The sequence below is a fragment of the Diceros bicornis genome, chromosome 17 (assembly GCF_020826845.1).
Source record: "Diceros bicornis minor isolate mBicDic1 chromosome 17, mDicBic1.mat.cur, whole genome shotgun sequence".
Classification (NCBI taxonomy): domain Eukaryota; kingdom Metazoa; phylum Chordata; class Mammalia; order Perissodactyla; family Rhinocerotidae; genus Diceros; species Diceros bicornis.
In genome coordinates, this window is record NC_080756.1 from 54,989,970 (window position 1) to 55,011,509 (window position 21,540).

General features: G+C 44.7%; 1 protein-coding gene across 4 annotated transcripts; it reads right to left on the reverse strand.

Moving 5' to 3' along the window:
• Positions 1–11,313: 11,313 nt before the first annotated feature.
• On the reverse strand, positions 11,314–18,267 carry COPS7A (COP9 signalosome subunit 7A). 4 transcript variants are annotated; one of them, XM_058558932.1, is made up of 8 exons: positions 18,161–18,267; positions 17,478–17,681; positions 16,058–16,133; positions 15,738–15,826; positions 14,280–14,482; positions 13,553–13,658; positions 13,249–13,400; positions 11,314–13,080 (listed from the first exon to the last, which is right to left on the reverse strand). In XM_058558932.1, exons 2-8 carry the CDS (start codon positions 17,637–17,639, stop codon positions 13,041–13,043), a joined length of 828 nt encoding a protein of 275 aa, XP_058414915.1. In that variant the 5' UTR covers positions 17,640–17,681; positions 18,161–18,267; the 3' UTR covers positions 11,314–13,040. The 4 variants fall into 4 exon arrangements, with proteins under 4 accessions (XP_058414915.1, XP_058414916.1, XP_058414917.1 ...); XM_058558933.1 differs by having other exon boundaries at positions 18,134–18,252; XM_058558934.1 differs by lacking the exon at positions 18,161–18,267 and adding an exon at positions 18,049–18,138.
• Positions 18,268–21,540: the final 3,273 nt, after the last annotated feature.

Genomic DNA, 21,540 nt, shown 5'->3' on the forward strand with positions numbered 1-21,540 from the left:
GCAGCAGCTGTTGAGTGAGGTGCTCAAAAACCAGCCCCCCGGCACTTCATGACCTGTCTGCCATTGTGGGTTGAGGGCCAGGGAGCAAAGATAGGAAAGGAACTCTCGGGAAGACTGCTCCCATTTTATTTCTGGTCAGCTCTCCAACTGAACCCAGCCCCGGTCACAGTGGCCACCCCCCTAGCCCTCGGCCCAACATGTCTAGAGAACATGGTCAGACTCACTTGGATTATTTCTTCCATACCAGAAAATTATAGGGTGGATGAGGCTGATACTTGGTGGGAGACTAAGAATTATATAAAGGGATGAAATTATAAATAAAGACTGGAATGGGCAAGACCTGGCTCTACCACTTAGCTCTGACTCTGGGAAAGATTCTTAATCTCTCAACATTAGTTTCCTGCTTTGTGAAATGGGCCTTGGTGGCAGTGGGGACATGGATTCAAACCTCAGAATTAGGAGAACTGAGTTAGTACAGAGAAAGCATTTGACACAGTGCATGAGATATAAATGACTGATTTCTCCCCAATTACCGGGTCCCTGTCTTGCTCCTTCACTGCTCTCTGGTGGTCCTCATCCCCAGTTCTATCTTCAGGACTCCTAAAATACTTCCAGACACAACCTGGAAATCATCTTACTGGCCTTGAATCAGCCTCCAGCCCTCCGTTCTCCCCGCTAGCAACTAGCATCTTTCACCCTTTTCATGTCTCAGCTTTACACATAAGTAGAAACAGAGATGTTTTGGGCTACTCTGACTCAACCCTGCTTGCAGTTTGGGATATTTTTCCTCCTATGGTAACAAAGGCCTCAGGTCCTAGTAACACCCTTTACCCAATGACCCCTTTCTCTACCCAACGCCCAAGTCATATAAACGTTACCCAGAGAATCAGGAGCCGATTCGCAACAAGAACCCAGTAGTCTGGTCTCCCAGCCCATGTACTCCAAATCCATTTAACTCCACATATCTGTCCTGCCCTTACGCTCCCAGTCCTGGGGATGGGTCACTCCAGGGGCTGAGGGAGCAGCAAGGGTCAAGAATTCCTTCTCCAGGCCGGCCAGGTGGCGCAAGTGGTTAAGTGCGCGTGCTCCGCTGCGGCGGCCCAGGTTCGCTGGTTTGGATCGAGGGCGCACACTGACGCACTGCTTGGCAAGCCATGCTGTGGCAGCGTCCCATATAAAGTGGAGGAAGATGGGCATGGATGTTAGCCCAGGGCCAGTCTTCCTCAGCAAAAAAAACAGGAGGATTGGCGGATGTTAGCACAGGGCTGATCTCACAAAAAAAAAAAAAAAAGAATTCCTTCTCTCAGGCCATTCCAGTTGGGCTAGGGACTAAAAAAAAAAAAAAAGTAGGGCTGGCCTTACTTTAGCGGTTAAGTGTGTGCGCTCTGCTGCTGGCTGCCCGGGTTCGGATCCTGGGTGCACACCGACGCGCCCCTTCTCTGGCCATGCCGAGGCCGTGTCCCACATACAGCAACTAGAAGGATGTGCAACGATGACATACAACTATCTACTGGGGCTTTGGGGGAAAAAATAAATAAATAAATAAAATTAAAATAAAAAGTAGCCTTTACCTCTCTCCCTCTTAGACATCACTGGGGTCTTCAGATAAGAGAGGTGGGAGCCAGGTGAGGCTGCACTAGAAGGGGGAGATGAAGATAGGGACAGTTAGACATAGGAGGTGCTGAGGAGTAAGAAAAATAACCGATGTGACTGGGGGCACAAGGAGAGAAGACCTTGTGTAGCTGGTTCCCCCAAGGAGCCTCCCAGTTAGCCTCCGTTCCTGGGGAGACCCTGTGAGGGAGCTGGCATGGCTTGAGGGAAGTGCACTTGAGGGGCCTGGGATGCAGAAGGCTGGCAGAGCTGCTACAGAAGATGAGCCTGAAGCCCCCTGTGCAGAGAGTGCTGACGGCTCTGAGCCTTCCCAGCCTCAATGTCTGACCTTCAACAGTAATCTCGAGGGAGACAAGGAGAAACAGGTAGTGCTTCCCTCTCTAGGCTCAGGCCCTCCCCACTCTGGACTGTCCTGGAGCTGAGATGAACTGGGTTAGCGTTCAGAGTGCCTTGCCCTTTCTCTGCCCTTCATAATTCTTTTCTTCTTCCCTGAAGACCTTATTTTTTGGATAGGAATAAGGTGCTGCCCCTGGTTTCTCCCAGCATCCATCCCAGCCTTCCTCTGCTCTGTCATCTGCCACCTGGAGAGCTTGCAGGTTCTGGACAATTATCTCCAGATGTCAATGTTCTCCAGCCAGGAGGCCAACCAAGTGTCTGAGGGCTCCGAAGCTAGGACATTTGGCCACATGAAGCTGGAGGATGGGAGAGAAGGGGGCATGAGAAAGGGCCATAGAGGGGATTGAGTCTCCAAAAGTGGGAGCAGAAATACCTAGGGAAAGGTCAAGGTGACACTGAGGTGGGAGATGGTTTGATGAAAGTAAACAAACCCAGGTTCTTAGAAAACTACTAGTGAACTTAGATAAAGATATCCTGGATTTGGGGTGGGGGAAATTCCCAATTCACAGGGAATGCGGCAGGGAAGGACAGAAGCTGATTCCCAACACCTTAATTTAAGCAAATCCAGTGTATGATATAAATAAAAATTTTGGAGTTGAAAGAGACCTTAGAGATCACCTTCTCTGGACGTTCCCAAATGTGGCAGCACGTCAGAATCACCACCCCAGACCTACTAAAGCAGAATCTCGAGGTTGGAGGGGACTCCAATGCAGCTTTGCAACAATTACAGATATCTTCCAAACCCCCACTCTTACTCTACTGCTTAAGAAACAGAGGTGACTTGCTGAACATCATACAGCTACCTAGCAGCACTGCAAAAGCCAGAACTTAAAATCCAGATTGACACTAATGTGCTGTACAGAATGATTCACCATGGGGGTCCTTTAAATCGAAAGTTCCTTGGTGATTTAAAAAAATTTTTAATTTATATTAAAATTTACCCAAGTAATAGCATAGTGTTTAAAACGATGGATGCCAGTAGCCAAGTATGTCTGTCTTTTAAAATCTTGTATTTTTTAACATACAGTAAAATTGCTGTGTGTACAGTTCTATGAGTTTTAACACATAAAGATTTGTGTAAGCACCACCATAACCAGGATCAAGACAGTTCCATCACGCCCAAACCCCCTCCTGCTGCTCCTTCGTGTTCACAATGTTCCTCCAGTCCTAACCCTTGGCAACTACTGATTTGTTCTCCATTGCTATAGTCTTGCCATTTCCAGAATGTCATATAATGAACTCATAGAGTATGTAACCTTTGAGAGTGGCTCTTGCACTCATCATAATGCCTTTGAGAGTCACTCATGTTGTCACATGTATTCATAGTTCACTCCTTCTATTGCTGAGTAGTATTCTGTGTGTTTATCGTTTGTTTATCCATTCACCTGTCAAAGAACATTCCAGTTGTTTCCACTTTTTGGCACTTATGAAAAGAGCTGCTATAAACATTCATGTACATGTTTTTGTGTGAACATGTTTTAATTTCTTTAGGAATGAAATGGAGTGGGATTGCTAGGTCATATGGTAAGTGTAAATTTAACTTGATAAGCAAATGCCAAACTGTTTTCCAGAGTGGCTGCACCATTTTGCACTGCCTCCAGCAGTGTAAAAGAGTTCCAGTTGCTTTGCATCCTTACCAGCAGTTGTTATTGTCAGTTTTTATTTTATTTTACCCATTCTATTAGGTGTGTGGGTATTCTGTTCATTCTAATAGATATTTCATCGTGGTTTTAATTTGTATTTCCCTAATGACTAGTGATGTTGAGCATCTTTTCATGTTTGTATTTGGCATCATTATAGCCTCTTTGATGAAGTATCTGTTTAAGTGTTTTGGCCATTTTTCAAAATTGGGTTGTTTATTTTCTTATTGTTAAGTTTTCAGAATTCTTTCTGGTTAGAAGTCCTTTGTTAGAAAGGGATTTGCAAATATTTTCTCCCATTCTGTAGCTTGTCTTTTCCTCCTCCTGACATTGTCTTTTTCAAAGCAAAAGTTCTGAATTTTTATGGCGTCCAAGTTTTTCTTTTATGAATCATATTTTTAGTGTCATATCTAAGAATACCTTGCCTAATTCTGGGTAACTAAGATTTTCTCCTATGTTATCTTCTAAAAGTCTTGTAGTTGTACATTTTATATTGACATTTCTCTTCTTTCTTGGGTGAGTTTTGGTAGCTTGTAGCTTCAGGGAGTTGGTCCATTTCATCTTTTTTGTGTGTGTGAGGAAGATCAGCCCTCAGCTAACATCTGCCACTCCTCCTCTTTTTTTTTTTTTTTTTGTGAGGAGATCAGCCCTGAGCTAACATCCGCCAATCCTCCTCTTTTTTTTTTCTGCTGAGGAAGACGGCCTTGGGCTAACATCGGTGCCCATCTTCCTCCACTTTATATGGTACGCCGCCACAGCATGGCTTACCAAGCAGTGCGTCGGTGCGCGCCCGGGATCCGAACCAGCGAACCCCGGGCCGCCGCAGCGGAGCGCGCGCACCTAACCGCTTGCGCCACCGGGCTGGCCCCCTCCTCCTCTTTTTTTGCTAGAGGAAGACTGGCCCTGGGCTAACATCCGTGTCCATCTTCCTCCACTTTATATGGGACGCCGCCACAGCATGGCTTGACAAGCAGTGCGTCAGTGCGCACCCAGGATCTGAACTGGCGAACCCCAGGCCACCGCAGCAGAGTGTGTGCACTTAACCACTTGCACCACCAGGCCAGCCCTGCATTTCATCTAAGTTGTTGAATTTATACGTGTAGAATTGTTTGTAGCATTCCCTTACTAACCTTTTAATGTCTGTGGGGTGTGTAGTGATATCTCCTCTTTTATTCCTGATATTGGTAATTTGTGTCTTCTCTTTTCTCTCTCTCTCTTTCCTTGATCAGTGTGGCAAGAGGTTTACCAATTTTATTGATCATTTCAAAGAATCTAGTTTTGGTTTCATTGGTTTTTTTTCCTATTTTTCTTTTTCAGTTTCATTAATTTCTGCTTTTATTTTCCTTCTGTTTGCTTTGTGTTTATTTTTGCTTTTTTGTGTGTGTGTGAGGAAGATCAGCCCTGAGCTAACATCCATGCTAATCCTCCTCTTTTTGCTGAGGAAGACTGGCTCTGAGCTAACATCTATTGCCAATCCTCCTCCTTTTTTTCCCCCAAAGCCCCAGTAGCTAGTTGTATGTCATAGCTGCACATCCTTCTAGTTGCTGTATGTGGGACACGGCCTCAGCATGGCCAGAGAAGTGGTGCGTTGGTGTGCGCCCGGGATCTGAACCCGGGCTGCCAGTAGCGGAGCGCGCGCACTTAACAGCTAAGCCACAGGGCCGGCCCTATTTTTGCTCTTCTTTACCTTCTCAAGGTAGAAATGTAGATTGTTGACTTGAGACCTTTCTTTTCTAATATAAGCATCTGATGCTATAATTTTTCCTTTAATCACTGCTCTAGCTGCATCCTCTATATTTTGTATTTTCCTCTTTATTAATTTCACAATATTTTCTAATTTTTCTTGGGACTTCCTCTTTGACCCATGGGTTATTTAGAAGTGTGTTGTTTCATTTCCAAGTGTTTGGAGATTTTCCTGTTATCTTTGTTATTGGTTTCTAGTTTTAATTTGATTTATAGTCAGAAAACATACTTTGTATGACTTCAATTATTTTACATTTGTTGAAGTTTTTTTATGACCCAGCACTCTATCTTGGTAAATGTTCCATGTACACTTGAAAAAAAGTGTATTCTGCCGTGTTGGAAAAGTGTTCTATAAATTTCAGTTAGATCCTGTTGGTTGGTGGCATCATTCAATTCTATATACTTCTATATATTTGTTGATTTTCTGTTTACTTGTTCTGTTGATTACTGGGAGAGGAGTTTTGACATTTTCAACTATAATTGTGGATCTGTCCATTTTTCCTTTGAGAGCTTTTTTTGTTTGTTTTGGTGAGGAAGATTCACCCTGAGCTAACATCTGTGCCAATCCTCCTTCAATTTGTACGTTGGTCGCCGCCACAGCACGGCTGACAAGTGGTGTAGATCCATGCCCGGGATCTGAACCCATGAACCTTGGGCTGCTGAAGTGGAGCACACTGAACTTAACCACTATGCCACGGGGCCAGCCCCAAGATCTATCAGTTTTTGCTTCATGTATTTTGAAGCTCTATAGGTAGATGCAGAGACATTTAGAATTATGTCTTCCTGGAAAACTGATCATTTTATCATTTTGTAATGTTCTTCTTTATTCCTGGTAATCTTCTTTGCTCTGAAGTTAATTTGTCTGATATTACTATAGCCACTTCAGCTTTCATTTTATTAGTGTTTGCATAATATATCTTTTCCCATCCTTTTACTTTTAGCCCACTAACATCATTCATAGCTAAAAATGGACTTTTAGAAGATGGCATATAGTTGGATCTTTTTCTTTTGAATCCATTTTGATAATTTGTCTTTTGATTGGTATATGTAGGCTATTCACACATTTAACATAATTATTAATATGTTTGGACTTATTCCTATCATTTTATTATTTGTTTCTGGTTGGTTTATAATTCCACCATCTCCACTTTCCAGCCTTCTTTTGGTTTATTTGGATATTATTTAGTATTCCACTTTATCTATTGATTTTTTTTCACTAAATTTCTTTTCTTTCTTTTTCTTTTTTTTTAGTGGCTGCTCTAGGACAGGATTGGTGAACTTTTTCTGTAAAGAGCTAGATAATAAATATGATGAGCTTTCTAGGCCACACAACATCTGTTGCAACACTCAATTCTTATGCTGTAGCATGACAGCAGCCACAGACAATACATAAATGAATGAGGTGTAACTATGTTCCAGTAAATTTTATTTATGAAAACAGGTAAATAAGTCCAGGTAGGCTGGATCTGGCATGAGGAATATGGTTTACTAACCCTGCTCTAGGGATTATAAAATACATACTTTTCATAGTCCACTTAGAATTTGTATTTCACCACTTCACGTTAAATGTAGAAACTTTACCACCACATAGGTCCCTTTACTTTCTCTCCCTTGTGTTGTAGCTGTCATAGGTATTACATCTACAAATACCAAAAACTCCATTAGACAGTTTTGTAATTCTTATTTCCTTATAAACATCTGAAAGAATTTAAAAGGAGAACGATCTGCAGTTACAATTTCTGTTGCTCTTCCTTCATTCTTGACGTCCCTAGTTTCCCCTATTATCATCTCTCTTCTGTCTGAAGAACTTCTTTTAGCATTTCGTTTAGAAGAGATCTGCTGGTGACAAATTCTCATACTTTTCCTTCACCTAAGAATGTCTTTATTTCACATTCATTCCTGAGTGAATTTTCATGGGATACAGAATTTTGAGTTGACTGTTTACTTTCAGCACTTTAAGTATTGTTCCAGTTCCTCTGGCTTCCATAGTTTCTGATGAGAAATCTGCAGTCATTGTTCCCCTATATGAAATGCATTGTTTCTCTCTGGATGCTCTTAGGATATTTTTCTGTCTTTACTTTTCAGCAACTTGATTATGACGTGTCTGGTCATGGATTTCTTTGAGTATATCCCAATTGCTATTCACCAAGCTTCTTGAATATTTGTTTGTCTTTTGCCAAATTTAGGACATTTTTAGCTATAATTTCTTCCAATAATTTTTCTGTTCTATACTTTTTCTCCTCACCTTCTGGGACTCTGTTGACGTGAACGTTAGACCTTTTGGTATTGTCTCACAGGTGCCTCAGGCTCTGGTCTTTTTATCATTATTTTTAAATCTTTTTTTGCTTGTTATTTAGATTGCATAACTTATATTGATCTTCAAACTCACTCTTTCCTCTGTCATCTCCATTCTGCTATTAAACCTATCCAGTAAATATTTTATTTTGCTTATTCCTATTTTTCAGTTCTAAAATTTACATTTGGTTCTTCTTTATATCTTCTATTTCTTTGCTGCAACTTCCTATCTTTCCATTTGTTTCAAGAGTGTTCTCCCTTTCTTCTTCCAGTATGGTTATACTAACTGCTTTGAAGCCTTTGCTTTAAATTCCAACATCTCTGTCATCTTGGAGTTCAGTCTTTTCTCTCAAGAGTTCTTTGTATGCTGAATAATTTTAGATTGTATCCTGGATATTCTGCATATTGTTTTGAGATTCTGGGTCTTGTTAAAATCCTAAAGAGAATACTTTTATTTTAGCAGGCAATCGACCCAGTTAGGTTCGGGCAACAACCTGTCTTCTTTGAATTGTGGTTTCAATGTCAGTTTAATTTTCAGTTTGTGGTGCTATTTGGATCAGTCCTGCATGTGGGCTACCCAGTGGCCAGTCATACCTGGACAGTGATCCAACCTGTAGCTCAGTTCACACAGCTTTAGTAAGCTGTTTAGGGTCAGATCCACGTTTGTGCAGCACAGTGAGCCCAGGAGTTCACAAACAACTCTCTGGGACTGTTCTCCTGATTTCCTTTCTCTCTGCAATCTCCCTGACACTTTCTGGTTCTCTGGGGCTTCCCTTACCAATCCTCTGGCCAAAAAGTTGGGGCTTTAATTTTTCTACTCTGCTAGGCATTTCCCACCACTACGTGTCTGGGTAAAGCATAAGGAGAACAGAAAAAGAAAAAAGCAGACAGAATTTGCCTCATACTCTTGGGACCACAGCTCTTGTCATCAGAGAAAAGGGTTCTCCTCTCTCAGAGTTTTAAGTGCCTGCCCAGCCACTGCTGCTGTCATTGTCCTGCTGTAGCTACCACCACCATGGTATTGCCTGGGGCTGGAAGTGGAAGAGAGGGAAAAAAGAAAAACAACAAGGAATCCCCCACTCTCTGACCCTTAGGAGCCCTTCTTGTTCCTCAGACCTGCAACAGAGGGCACCGAGAGGAGCTCTTTCAGTTCATCCTTGATATACACAGCTAGGTTTTGGGCTGCCTTTGAGTCCATTCTGGGCAACAATGGAGGGGGGAAAATGGTAAACTACCCACTGGTTTAGCGGAACCTTGAATTCTGGTTTCTTTCTCTCTGCTACCATTTACTTCCCTGAGACCTGATAGCTGCTCCATGAAGTCTGTCCAGGAGCCTGGGAGAGATGGGGGTGGGTGTGCCTACTCCACTTATAATCTGTGTGACTCTGGGTAAGTTACATAACCTCTCTGTACCTCTTTTGTCATCTTTAGAAGAGGATAACAGTGGTATCAATCTCAGAAGGTTGTTATGGATTAATGAGTTTATATACATAAAGTACTTAGAATAGTGCTCGACCATAGTAAGCACCTAATAAATACTAGCTTTTATTATTATTAGCAATGACTGTAGAAAGATTGGAAAATAGAGATAGCCAAAAAGACAAAAATCACCCAAAATTCCAATGCCCAGAAGTATAACATATGGTTTATATTATTTCAGATTTCTCAGTCAAGATATATTTACCAATTGACTGAATGGACAAATGAACAATAAGTAAAAGTATAGGATTGTATTCCCTGCCCCATCCTCCAAATTATGTGTTTCATATTAGGGGAGAGGCAGTAGGTTACAAGATGAAACCTTTTTGCTTCCAGGCCTTCATCCCACTATTCCTCCCACTCAAAATGCTTACCCTCCCTCCCCTTTATGGGCTAACTGCTATTTGGGCTTCTAGTTTCAGTTTAACGGTCACATCCTCCAAGAAGGCTTTCCTGACTCAAGGCAAGATGTAGATCCCCGTTAAATGCTTTTATATCACCATATACTTCTTAGCACTTATCACACTTTTAAACATAAAACCATACACTTAAGAACCTCAAAGGACAGGACAAGTCCTCTCTCTTATCCTGTACTCAAAGTTTTGCCTTTGCTCATCCTTCTCTCCCAGATGGCGACCCTAGACCTGTCCCCCAAGGCCTTGCAGTAGAAGGCTTTTCAGCTGATCCAAGTTGGCACTAATCTGGGCAAGTCTGCTTATACAAATAGCACTTCACAGCTCAGAGCTGAGTCAATGAGGGCAGTGAAGGCACATTTCCAGTCCACCTCCCAGAGATTCTAATTAATAGAAATTGGGGTGGGGAGTGGGGTCCAGAAATACGCATTTTCAAAAGCTCCCCTGGTAATTCTGATGCTGGTGGCCCAAAGAAACATTGCTGGTGGTAGGAAACTTATGACATGGCTTCTAATCCCTACCTTCTGACAGTCACTAGGCTGGACCTGGTGACTTGTAAAAGTGATGGGAGGTCTCCTCTGTGACTAGGTTACAAAAGATTGTGATTTCGCCCTGCTGATGTCATCTCTCTGGCTCTTGCTCTGATGGAGAGGACTACCTGGGCAGCCTCTGACCAACAGTCATGCAGGAAATGAGGCTGTCAGTCCAACCACCTATGAGTTAGTGAATCCTGCTGACAATCACTGAGCATGCTGGGAAATAAGTATTTCCCACTGGAACCTTGATATGATATAGCCCTAGCCAACACTTCGATTGTAGCCTTGTGAGAGACCCCGAAGCAGAAAACACAGCTTAGTTGTGCCCAGATTCCTGAACCCAACAAACTGAGATAATAAATGTATGTTGTTATAAGCCACTAAGTTTTAGGGTAATTTGTTACACAGCAATAGATAACTAATACACTGCCTAGACTTGCCCCTCTAAACTCCCTTCTGTCCATCCATGTTGGAAGATGCACCTAAGTGGAGAATTTCTAATCTCTGTTTAACAGGCTTTCATGAAATACTGACTGCAGACATTGTCTCTCTGCTCTTCTTGAGCATAAAGATGTGCACCAGTCCAACTGCTGTTTTGAGCTTCAGAGACTTTGGCTTAATCTTTCAAGTATCTGTTTCATGTGCATGAACTCTGAATTCTCATGAAGGCAAGTTTTCTTCCTCCTCCTCTTATCATAGTGGTCCAGTCCTAAGATCATCTAAGACTGCTGTACGGTAGGGATCAGCATGTAAGAGTGTGCAAGTGGTGATAAGATTCTTGGTTGGGAAGATTTTCCTGGTGCCCTGGGCTTAGTAATACATGGAATCTAAATCCTAAACCAAATTTCATGGTCAAAACTAAGCCTATACATAATCTGCTCCCCCTTCTCCATGCCTTGGTAACCAAGAGCCCTGTCTTTGTAAAACAAAGATATATTGCATTTGCATGTCCTTGGGGCTATGAATGGTCCCCCTGCCTCTTTGGGTCTTAAGCCAGGCAGTCCCGGCTGAGCCCACATTAGACTTTAAAGCCACCCACTGAAGGCTGGAACTAGAGAGGCCAGGGAAGTTATGGAGCCATTAGCTGGAACCAGCTTACAGGAAAATGAGATACTAAGTTCAAAAGAAAAATTGGGCATGGGCAGAGGGAAGGAGGACAGGTTCAAAGCACCAGGAATGAGCAACTTCTACACATGGGAGGGTGTGGAAGGAAGAAGGGATTTATTTCAGAGGTAGAGACTGAGAATCAAGATGCAACAGGCTCAACAAGCTTGTCTAGGGCAAAGTTAAAAGGAGAAGCCCAAAGTGTCAACTCCTGAAACAGGGTTCATTGGACTGGTCCCATTAAGTGTCCACTGCCCACTCAAGACAAGAGACTCACCCAGCCTGCTTTTAATCAAAAACTCAGGATCCCACCCCCACTTTCTAGTTCTATGACTGATACCTTTAGGACCAGTAAAGAGTGGTCTGCCCTAATCCAGAGAACAGCACAAGCTCTGGAAAGCAGTTCAGTCAACACTGGGACCCTCAGGAGGCAACTGCTGCACATGTAAGTCGGGGGTCAACTGTCCCTTACACTAGAGCTTCCCAACTCCAGGGAGTGCACAGCAGGACACTAGGCCAAGGAGACCAATCCTCCAGCACACTGCTCTGGAAGCTCTGCCTTGGACAGACGACAGGAGGCTGACTGCTGCTTCTCACTGCAGATCTCAGACCTCCTGTGCAGTTTTGATGCAAAAACTGAAGTTTATTATCAACTCTTCCCCTTAAAATTCTATAAGGTGGAAGGAAACAGGCTGAACTCAAGCTCTTCCAGAGCAGGGACAGTGACCATCATTTTGCAGCTCCAGTGCCTATCACATGTTGGTGCTCAGTAAGCATCCACTGCTTCTGAATGAATGCTGAGATACGGAGCAATCTGTCCAAAGCCATAGAGCCCAGCATCTAGGCCTCCTGGCCTCTAGGCCAGGACTCAGCACATAGTATCTGGTTCTCTTCCTTTTCCAGCACTTTGCTTTAAAGTGGACTGGGAATGAGCATTCTTCCCATCCACAGATACCAAAGACAGAAGATACCTAGTTCAGGGCATGTTTGTAGATAGACTTCTCATAAATTTATTTCTGTGTCATGTTATATATAGATATATGTATATATACTTCTTTTTTTAATACAATCTATATCCCCTTTCCTTCCCCATCAAACTCATAATAGAAAGTATAAACCCTTCCAGGATTGCCATCAGGCTTTCCGAGACAGCCAAGGCCAAGAAAGAACCATCTCTCAACATCTCAAGAAAAAGCTACCCTTCTTAGGCTCTGGGGTCACTGAAGCAGCAGCATGCCCAGGACCCAAGGGGAAGAGAGAGGAAAGGACACAACCGTAGTGTGACAGGATTCTAGGATGAAAGTTTCCAGTGACTCCTAGAATGGCAGATTGGCTCCCAGAACTCTCAGGGTGGGAATAAAGGTGGGAGCCCTATGGCTCTTCAGATGTTGCCCAAATAGTCTGGGGGTAGGGAGTAGGACCTGGGGATTAGGCATGCAAGGATAGGGTGGTAGGAAAAGGAACATGTGTGGGTTATGCTGGAGATGGAGCAGCCCCACCTACTCAATGACAGGTAATAAACAGGGAGAGACGCTGGCTCTTAAAGAAACAGGGAAGACAGCATGGCGTGGAGGGGAAGGGGGACAACAGACACATAACAAAGTCACATAAAACCAAAAGTACCAACAAAAACATGAGTTGTACTTGCCTCCTCCCTAGAGGTCTGATCTATGCTTGGGGGTGGGGGAGAGGAGAAGGGAGGTGAAGGGTCATGAACCCAGGATTATCAGCTGGCCAGGGGCACAGGAAGGCTTTCTGAGGACTCCTAAGGGGCAGGCAGGCAGCTGGGACCCCACATCCCCAGGAAAGAGATGACAGTCCCTTCAGTTCGACTTGGACCAAATCTTGGCGCTCCCTCGGAGCCTGGCAAGGGGAAGAGAAAGAGAGAGGCTGCAGGGAATCCCCTAACCCCTGAAGGCTCCCCCCATTCCCTACCCCCACGCAAATGACTAAAGGGAGTGAGGGCAGCTGGGTCTCTGAAGTAAAAGCAGGGCACTCCGGAAGCGAGCAGTTCTTGCCACACTGGCTCACCCCTTGCCCTTTGAGGCTTTCTTGCTGGGCTGGCGCTGGTTGGTGCCAGGAGCTGGTTCCCTCAGTTCAGTCAGGTGTTGCTCAGGGTCCTGAGATGTGGCTGCAGCGGCTGCTGCTGTTGTAACTTTAATGGTTTTTTTAAGGTTGGCGACCTACCAAGATGAAAAGAATAGGGGATAATGAAGAAGGTTCCAGAACCTGACAGTCCCTGCCTACCTTGTCTGTCTGCTACAGCCACTGTCCAACTGGACAATGGGCCCAGGATGGAGGAACGTGGGTCCGTCCTGCTCCCCTGCCTGCTCACCTCACTCTCGATCTGCTGCTTCAGGCCCAGCTGCTGTTCCTTGTGCTGGTTGGCACGGCTCACCTGCTCCTCAATGCCTGACAGCACAACCTCACAGCCCACACACCTGAGGGAATTGGGAGAGAGAAGTGTCAGCAGAAGTTTCACAGACTCAGGAAAAACAGACTCGGAAAGAACCCTAGATCCTGGCATCCAAACCCTTGTCTGAGTTAGGAACCCTCACCAGGGCACCTGGAAACCATCTGCAACAACATTCTCAGGAGCTGGAAGGACACCCAGGTAAGATGAAAGAGGTATAAGGAAGTGCCTGGAGTGATGTGCAAGATGGGGGTAGGAACTGAAACCAAAATGGGACAGGAGATGCTAAAGAGAAAAAAAAGGTGTATTAATGAACTAAAGTTAGACAAAAACACAAAGAGAAGCACAGAAGTGTAAGAGGCCCACGGCCTATGACAGCGCTGGTTACAGACCGATGGGTTGAATCCAGCCTAAGACAGGTGACCAATCTCCCAGTGAGGATCTTCTTAAGAGTACCATTCCCCTTTCCCTCCCCCAATCTCTATACCAAGGATACGGTCTCCTGCCTCTTGCCCCCCAGGCCCTCCTCCACTCCTTTCTCTTCATCCTCTTGGATTCCACCTCTGCAGCACAGCCCAGCCATCCCCCATCCAAAGCGCCTCTCCCTTTCTTGGGGTGAGAAGAGACAATGCCAGGACACAGGTCTCACCACTCTTGCAGGGTTCGGGCAATGGCACTCAGGTCCTGGCGCTGGATGTCCCGCCCAATGCTGTAGTCAACCTCCAGCCGCTGATTGCGCTGGTCCAGGGAGCCACGAAGCACATCGGCATATACAGCCTCAATGACAAGATCTTCCAGCTGCCGCACGTTACGCAGGGCAAGGGCCTCCAGCAACACTGCATATGGGATACACTGGGGCCCGGGGAGGTCGGGCTGGGATTTCTGAGGTTCCATGGCAGAGAAGGGCTTCCAAGATTCTTCTTCCCTCCTTTTCCCCCCTGCCTAGGCTTACCTGCCTGCCCTCCACTCCTACTCCTAAATAATTTTCTCTAAAAGGCTGGTTCTAAGGCAAAATAAATAAAAGTATTCCCACCTGAAAAATAAGGACATGAGAAGGACAATCTTAAATAAAATATAAGATTATGCTCCCCTACCATGCTTACCTCCCACACCACAGAGGAATAAAGTGACATTTGCCTGAGTGTCAACCCTCTGGCCACAGCTCAGGATAGCACACAGACCTTGGTCAAGACCAGCTTGACATAATGTGTGGCTGACCAAGGTTCCACACCTTGACATAAGCTTTGGCAGAGGTTTTGAGTTACTCTGTTGACCATTTATACTTCGCTTCCTTCCAAAGAGGCATCTCGCAATAAGGAGCCTGACTTAAATCACGACAATGACGGGAGAGTCAAGTAACAATTGGGAGAGCGCAGATGGGTGGGAGGGGGAGAGTTAACAAAAAACTGAACCTAACAGGAAATACGGAGATACTTCTGCGTTATGTTTTTTTTTTTTTTTTTTGAGGAAGATCAGCCCTGTGCTAACATCTGCCAATCCTCCTCTTTTTTTTTGCCGAGGAAGACTGGCCCTGGGCTAACCTCCATGCCCACCTTCCTCCACTTTACATGGGATGCTGCCACAGCATGGCTTGCCAAGTGGTGCGTCGGTGCGTGCCTGGGATCTGAACTGGTGAACCACAGGCCACCGCAGCGGAGCACGCACACTTAACTGCTTGCGCCACCGGGCCGGCCCCTGGGTTATGCATTTCTTATTCTAGCAAATAGAAGCCTAGCACTTCAACGAGGAGAGAGACCCTCGTTCCCATGGGACTTTATATAGTGGGGAGGAGGGTGATTGTTGAACAACACAGAGAACAGCATCCTAGTCGTCATTTTGACACAAAGCACAAAAGATGTTTTACTTAGAACTTAAGTTGACTGAAAAATAAAAACAAAACAGAAAACTAAGAGAATACTACTCAGCCTAAAAGGCTGCAGGTAATGAAGTTTAGATACAGACCTTAGAGGGATGTGGGGGGAAGGCAGGAAGAAGCAACAGTATGGTCAAAGGCTGTCTGAGTGCAAATTCCCTTCAGATGGGCCCTTACGAAGGGACATACCGAAGAGTGCTCTTTGGCTCAGGCCTGGGGGGGACTGTCACTCACCTTGACTTTGGCAGCCAGGGTGACGACTGATAGGTGTCGAAGTTTATTCTTCTGAGCCTCTGTGAGTGGGGGAAGATTCCGGGCTTCAGCTGGGAAAAAAGGACAAAGTGTAGGAAATCCTGACTTCACTTTTGTGGGAAGCCCTAGCCTTCTTCCTTTGCATTTCTTTGTGTGTGTTCTCCATGCCAATTCAGGTCTTGACCATGACCCTGCGTACCTAAGGAACCTAAGTAAGGTATGCCAGGAATTTCTTCTAAGTCCCTCCAGAAATTGCCCTTCTCCCACCTCCATGACTCCGGAGCTCCAGCCCCTCTGGTTACCTAAGTAGTCAGCATATGTCCCATAAGCAAACACCGTGAGCAGCCGGAATGTGGACGCGAAGTCACTCTCAGCCAGCTGCAAGAACATAAGCAGGGAGAAGAGGTGACAGGAAGGGCCTCTCTCTCCAACCTCCCAGCCTTACCCTGGTTTGAACTCCACTTTCTGGCCCCATCTTTCCCCTCCAACATTAGCTCTCCCAGCTCACCAAAAGGAACTCTCTGCCTCTCTGATCACTTTCCCAAATTCCCATAGAATTTCCCAATTCTGCCTCACTTCCCCCTTCAGGCCTTTGCTTACACTATTCCCCCAATCCACAACGCCTTGTTCCTCCACAGGCCTCCAATTCCTACCCTAAATTCAGAGGTGAAAACGTTCAGAGTGTTCAGTGTCTCACACACACACACACACACACACACACATTATAAACGGCGTTGTTTGGTCCTTAGAGTGTGTTTAATATTTCTGCATTTGAATATCTTTAGGCAGTCTGCTGTACTCCCCAATTCACCAAAGACGCCTCCCTCAGCCTCTCTCATCTCTGATAGCTGCATGGCCTAGGCAGGCACTGGAATTTGTGGCCTCTGTTTCAGACCTGCCTCACCCAGAAGGCTTTCATCACCCAGGCCAGCCCACCCAGATCTCCTCTCTTCCTATCACTAATCACTCATTCTGGCACTTAATCAATCAAACCCTGCCTAAGGTTGTTACCCAAGAATATGTTTCTTTTCAACAAGATTACAGACCCAGCCTCTGGTATCCCACTTAGGTCTAGCAGAGCTATGCACGTAGTCAGCTCTCTAAACAAATACTTGCTGGTGTCATACATCTTGGTGACCCACACACTCTGGACTTTAAACTCTTAACTCTGCTACTTCTGTGTGAACAGTTCTCTCTGCTGTGTTTCTAGCCACGTGTCTTTGAGGAAAAGAAACCTCCTAACTTATCTAACTTAAGTGAATTAGCTATCATGCAAAAGGGGGAGAAGAGGGCATGCCAATTTCATGTTTGTTCCTTCCATTTGTCCCAGACTTTACACTTTTCCATAATCTCAACTGATTCCTACAGTAACAGTGAAGGGCAGTATCAGCTCCCTTTTTAAAAGAGAAAACTGAGGCCCTAAAATAAAAGTGACTCGATCAATGTTACACTGGCGGAGACAAGCTGAAATCAGGTCTCCTATTCTGAATCACATGCTCTTTTGCTTAAAAATGAAAATACTGGGGTTTACAGATCATTCATCCCCAAAGGGAAAGTAGGAGGTTTACTTGCATACTTACTTTTGCAAGCTGCCAGTTAATCATCAACGCATTCTTGTTCAACTGAATGGTTATGGGGTTGCAAAACGTGCCCTGCCCACTCATCCTCAAATCCAAACTTTAGCCCAAGTTTCCCTGTGGGCTATTCAGGCCAGGAACCCACCTCTCTAACATTAGGCATATCCAGCAGTTCCCCAAACACGTAGACACCAGGGGCCTCCAGCACCTGGTGGATGAGTGTGGCCAGCGCTGCCCCCTTGGCCGACTTGGCCAGGAGCAGAAACTGCTCCTGGTTCTGCCCTGTCACCTTCACCTCGGCACTCATGGCTGCACTGAGCTGGGGGACCTGGGCTCAGGATGTCTGGAGCTGCAAGGAAAGAGGATGTGAAGCTGGAAGTCCCTCAACACTGGGAGGTGGGGAAGTACAAGGGCTAGGGACTGGTCTGCAGAGGCACTGAGTGTCTGCAGTGAGGAATCAGAGATGGAGCTGTCTAAAACTCGGATCTAGGAATCCTAAAATTGGCCACTTTGATGGAAGTCTGGCTGAGACAGGATGGCCACGCCCACCCTCTCCCATCCCTGGGCCTAATCTCAAGCCCCACCACGTGCACCCCCTTGAACCCTAAGGCAAGGATGCAGTGGGGAAGGAGTGTCACATGATGTCCACCCCAACGACGACGCTCCCTCAAATCGCCACTGGTGCCCCGAATGTACCCCCAGCCACGTGATGTCACCCTCACAGTCCTTCCACGTGGCTCCGCCCCCTCCCTTAAAGAAGCCGCCAGGGACCGTGGGCTCCCGCAGCCTGCCCCGTCCTACCCCGGGTCAGACTCTGCGGGCCGCTACCTGGAAGCTTCGTCTTCCAGTGCACCGGGCGGGGCCGCCGCTCCGTCACCTCCGGCAGCTGCTCCGAGCCCTTCCTGAGACCTCTCTGCAGGGGCACTCTGGCCACTACACTCTATGGCTGACTTCCGGCCGTACTTCCGCTCTTATGAGGCCGGTTTCGAGCGCAACATGCCCCGCCCCCTCCTTCCGACTGCTGAAGCTCCTGTGAGTGACACAAGCATTCTACTTGCTGATTGGCTGTTGAGGAAAGAAGGACGGGTGCCTTTTTTTCTGCTTTGTTTTAATAAAACTTTATTGTTGGACGAGCGCTAAGACGCTAAATGCAGAGGGAACTCGTGGTCTCAGTCCGGTACCTGGTGGTTCTGTGGCAGCTCTAAGCTGCCTGATATCTGGAGATCCAGGCTGCACGGGTGCCTGAGGCGAGAGGAAAGCTATAATGGAGAGAGAGGGAGAAGAAGAAAAAAGGTGGGGGGATGAAGAGGAGAGAGGAAGAGGACAAAAATCAATAATAGAAGTTTAGCACCAGAGATCACCTGGGTAGTTCAACCACTCATTTTTTTGAGGAACAAGAGAAAAGAAGTGGAAAAGGTAAAGCAAATAATAATATCTAATATGTATTGAGTGCATACTATTGGTTAGGCATCTTTTAAAATTTTATCTTATTGAATCCTCATAACTATACTGTGCCCCCAGTGTGACTCCAGGACACTGTCTATCGTGATTACATGTACTTGTAGAGTGATGCTTTCCTGTATATTGACTCTTAATTCCTCGAGGAGGAAAAAACCCTAGGTGGAAGGAAGGCATATGTTATTATTCTCATTTCACAGATGAGGAAATTGAGGCTCATAAAAATTCAGAGATTTGCCTAGAACCCAGGTCTTTTCAAAGCCAAAGCATCTTCCCATTTTACCACTGTATTTTAGGAAAAAATAAACAGCTAACATTTCTACACTTTTATCTTTCATACCAGGCTTGCAGAGGGTCAAATGAGAATAAAGTTAATGACTTCTTGGAGGCCTTTGTGTTAAGCACTGAGCTAAGAGCTTTACTTAATTCATTTGATGGTTATAATAATCTATTATTATTTCCATTTTCCAAATGGAAAAATTGAGGCCCAGGGAAGTTAAGTAATTTATAAGTAATGGAAAGAGAGAAAGTGGGAAAAGAGAACATAAATGAAGAGAAAATCACAGGACTGGTAGACTGCTGGAGCTGAAGGGACTTGAAGCTCAAAGTTTATGGTCCACATGGCTTGGTTTATGATAGAAAATGAGAAGCAGAAACTGGGAAAGGAGAGAGAGAAGGAGAAGAAGAAAAAGAAGGAGGAAGAAGTGGCAGAGGAGGAGAAAGAGAAGAAGAAATGAATGGAAGAGATTACACATAAAAGTGAGAAGAGGGGCCCGCTCCGTGGCGTGGTGGTTGAGTTTGCACACTCTGGTTTGCCGGCCTGGGGTTCACAGGTTCAGGCCCCAGGCGCAGACCCACGTACTACTTATCAAGCCATGCTGTGGCAGGTGTCCCACATATAAAGTAGAGGATGATGGGCACGGATGTTAGCTCAGGGCCAATCTTCCTCAGGCAAAAAGAGGAGGATCGGCAATAGATGTTAGCTCAGGGCTAATCTTCGTCACCAAAAAAAAAAAAAAGTGAGGAGAAGAGATCAAAGGCATAAGAAAATATCCAAAGTTTGGAGGAACCAAAGAATTAATGAATCCAGTCTTATCAATTTAAAGAGGGAAGGAAAAAGAAAAATATGAAGAAAGAATGAGAAAAGAGCCAACATATGTTCTATTATGTGCCAGGTCTTTATTTGTTCAACTTTTTTTTTAAGACTTTATTTTTTAGAGCAGTTTTAGGTTTACAATAAAATCGAGAGGAAGGTACAGAGATTTCCCATATACTCCTTGCTCCCATACACGCATAACGTCCCCCATTATCAATATCACTTACCAGAATGGTACATTTTTTATCAAGGATGCACCTATACTGACACATCGTAATCACCCAAAGTCTGTAGTTTACCTAAGGGTGGGTTTGGACACCCGTATAATGACATATATCCATCATTATAATATCGCACAGGGGCCGGCCCCCTGGTGTAGTGGTTAAGTGCACACGATCCGCTGCTGGCGGCCTGGGTTCAGATCCCCAGTGTGCACTGATGCACCGCTTGTCAGACCATGCTGTGCGTCCCATATAAAGTAGAGGAAGATGGGCATGGATATTATCCCAGGGCCAGTCTTCCTCAGCAAAAAGAGGAAGATTGGCATGGATGTTAGCTCAGAGCTAATCTTCCTCACAAATAATAATAATAATAATATCATACAAAGTATTTTCACTGCCCTAAAAATTCTCTGTGCTCTGCCTATTTATCTTTCCTCACCCCCCACCCCTGGCAACTACTGATCTTTTTATTGTCTCCATAGTTTTGCCTTTTCCAGAATGTCATAGAGTGGGAATCATACAATATGTAGCCTTCTCAGATTGGCTTCTTTCAACTTAAGGTTCCTCCATGTCTTTTCACGGCTTGATAGCTCATTTCTTTTTAGTGCCAAATAGTATTCCATTGTCTGGATGTACCACAGTTTATTTATCCATTCAGCTATTGAAGGACATCTTTCTTCCAAGTTTTGGCAATTATGAATAAAGCTGCTATAAACATCCATGTGCAGGTTTTTGTGTGGACATGTTTTCCACCTCTTTAGGTAAATACAAAGGAGCATGATTGCTGGATCATATGGTAAGAGTATGTTTAGTTTTGTAAGAAACCACCAAACTGTCTTCCAAAGTGGCTGTGCCATTTTGCATTCCCACCAGCAATGCATGAGAGTTTGTATTGCTCCACATCCTGGTCAGCTTTTGGTGTTGTCAGTATTCTAGATTTTGGCCATTCTAATACGTGTGTAGTGGTATCTCATTGTTGTTTTAATTTGCATTTCCCTGATGACATATGATGTGGAGCATCTTTTCATATGCTTACTTGACATCTGTATATCTTCTTTGGTGAAGTATCTAAGGTCTTTGACTCATTTTTTTTTTCCTTAGATCAATGTGTCATGGAATGACCCATTTTTTAATTGGGTTGTTTGTTTTCTTATTTGTTGAGTTTTAAGAGTTCTTTGTATATTTTGGATAACAGTCCTTTATCAGATGTGTCTTTTGCAAATATTTTCTTCAGTCTGTGGCTTGTCTTCTAATTCTCTTGATATTGTCTATTGCAGAGCAGAAGTTTTTAATTTTAATTAAGTCAAGCTTATCAATTATTTCTTTCATGGATTGTGTCTTTGGTGTTGTATCTAAAAAAGCATCACTATTCTCAAGGTCATCTAGGTTTTCTCCTATGTGATCTTCTAGGAGTTTTATAATTTTGCATTTTA

What these genes read in the sequence shown, in the direction of transcription:
- COPS7A (XM_058558932.1), bottom strand. Translation starts at nt 17,639, where the DNA reads ATGAGTGCCGAGGTGAAGGTGACAGGGCAGAACCAGGAGCAGTTTCTG. An exon ending in GACATATGCTGACTACTTAG is followed by an intron (nt 15,827 to 16,057) that starts GTAACCAGAGGG and finishes CTTTTTTCCCAG; the next exon opens with CTGAAGCCCGGAATCTTCCC. An exon ending in AAAGCCTCAAAGGGCAAGGG is followed by an intron (nt 13,081 to 13,248) that starts GTGAGCCAGTGT and finishes TCCCCTTGCCAG; the next exon opens with GCTCCGAGGGAGCGCCAAGA.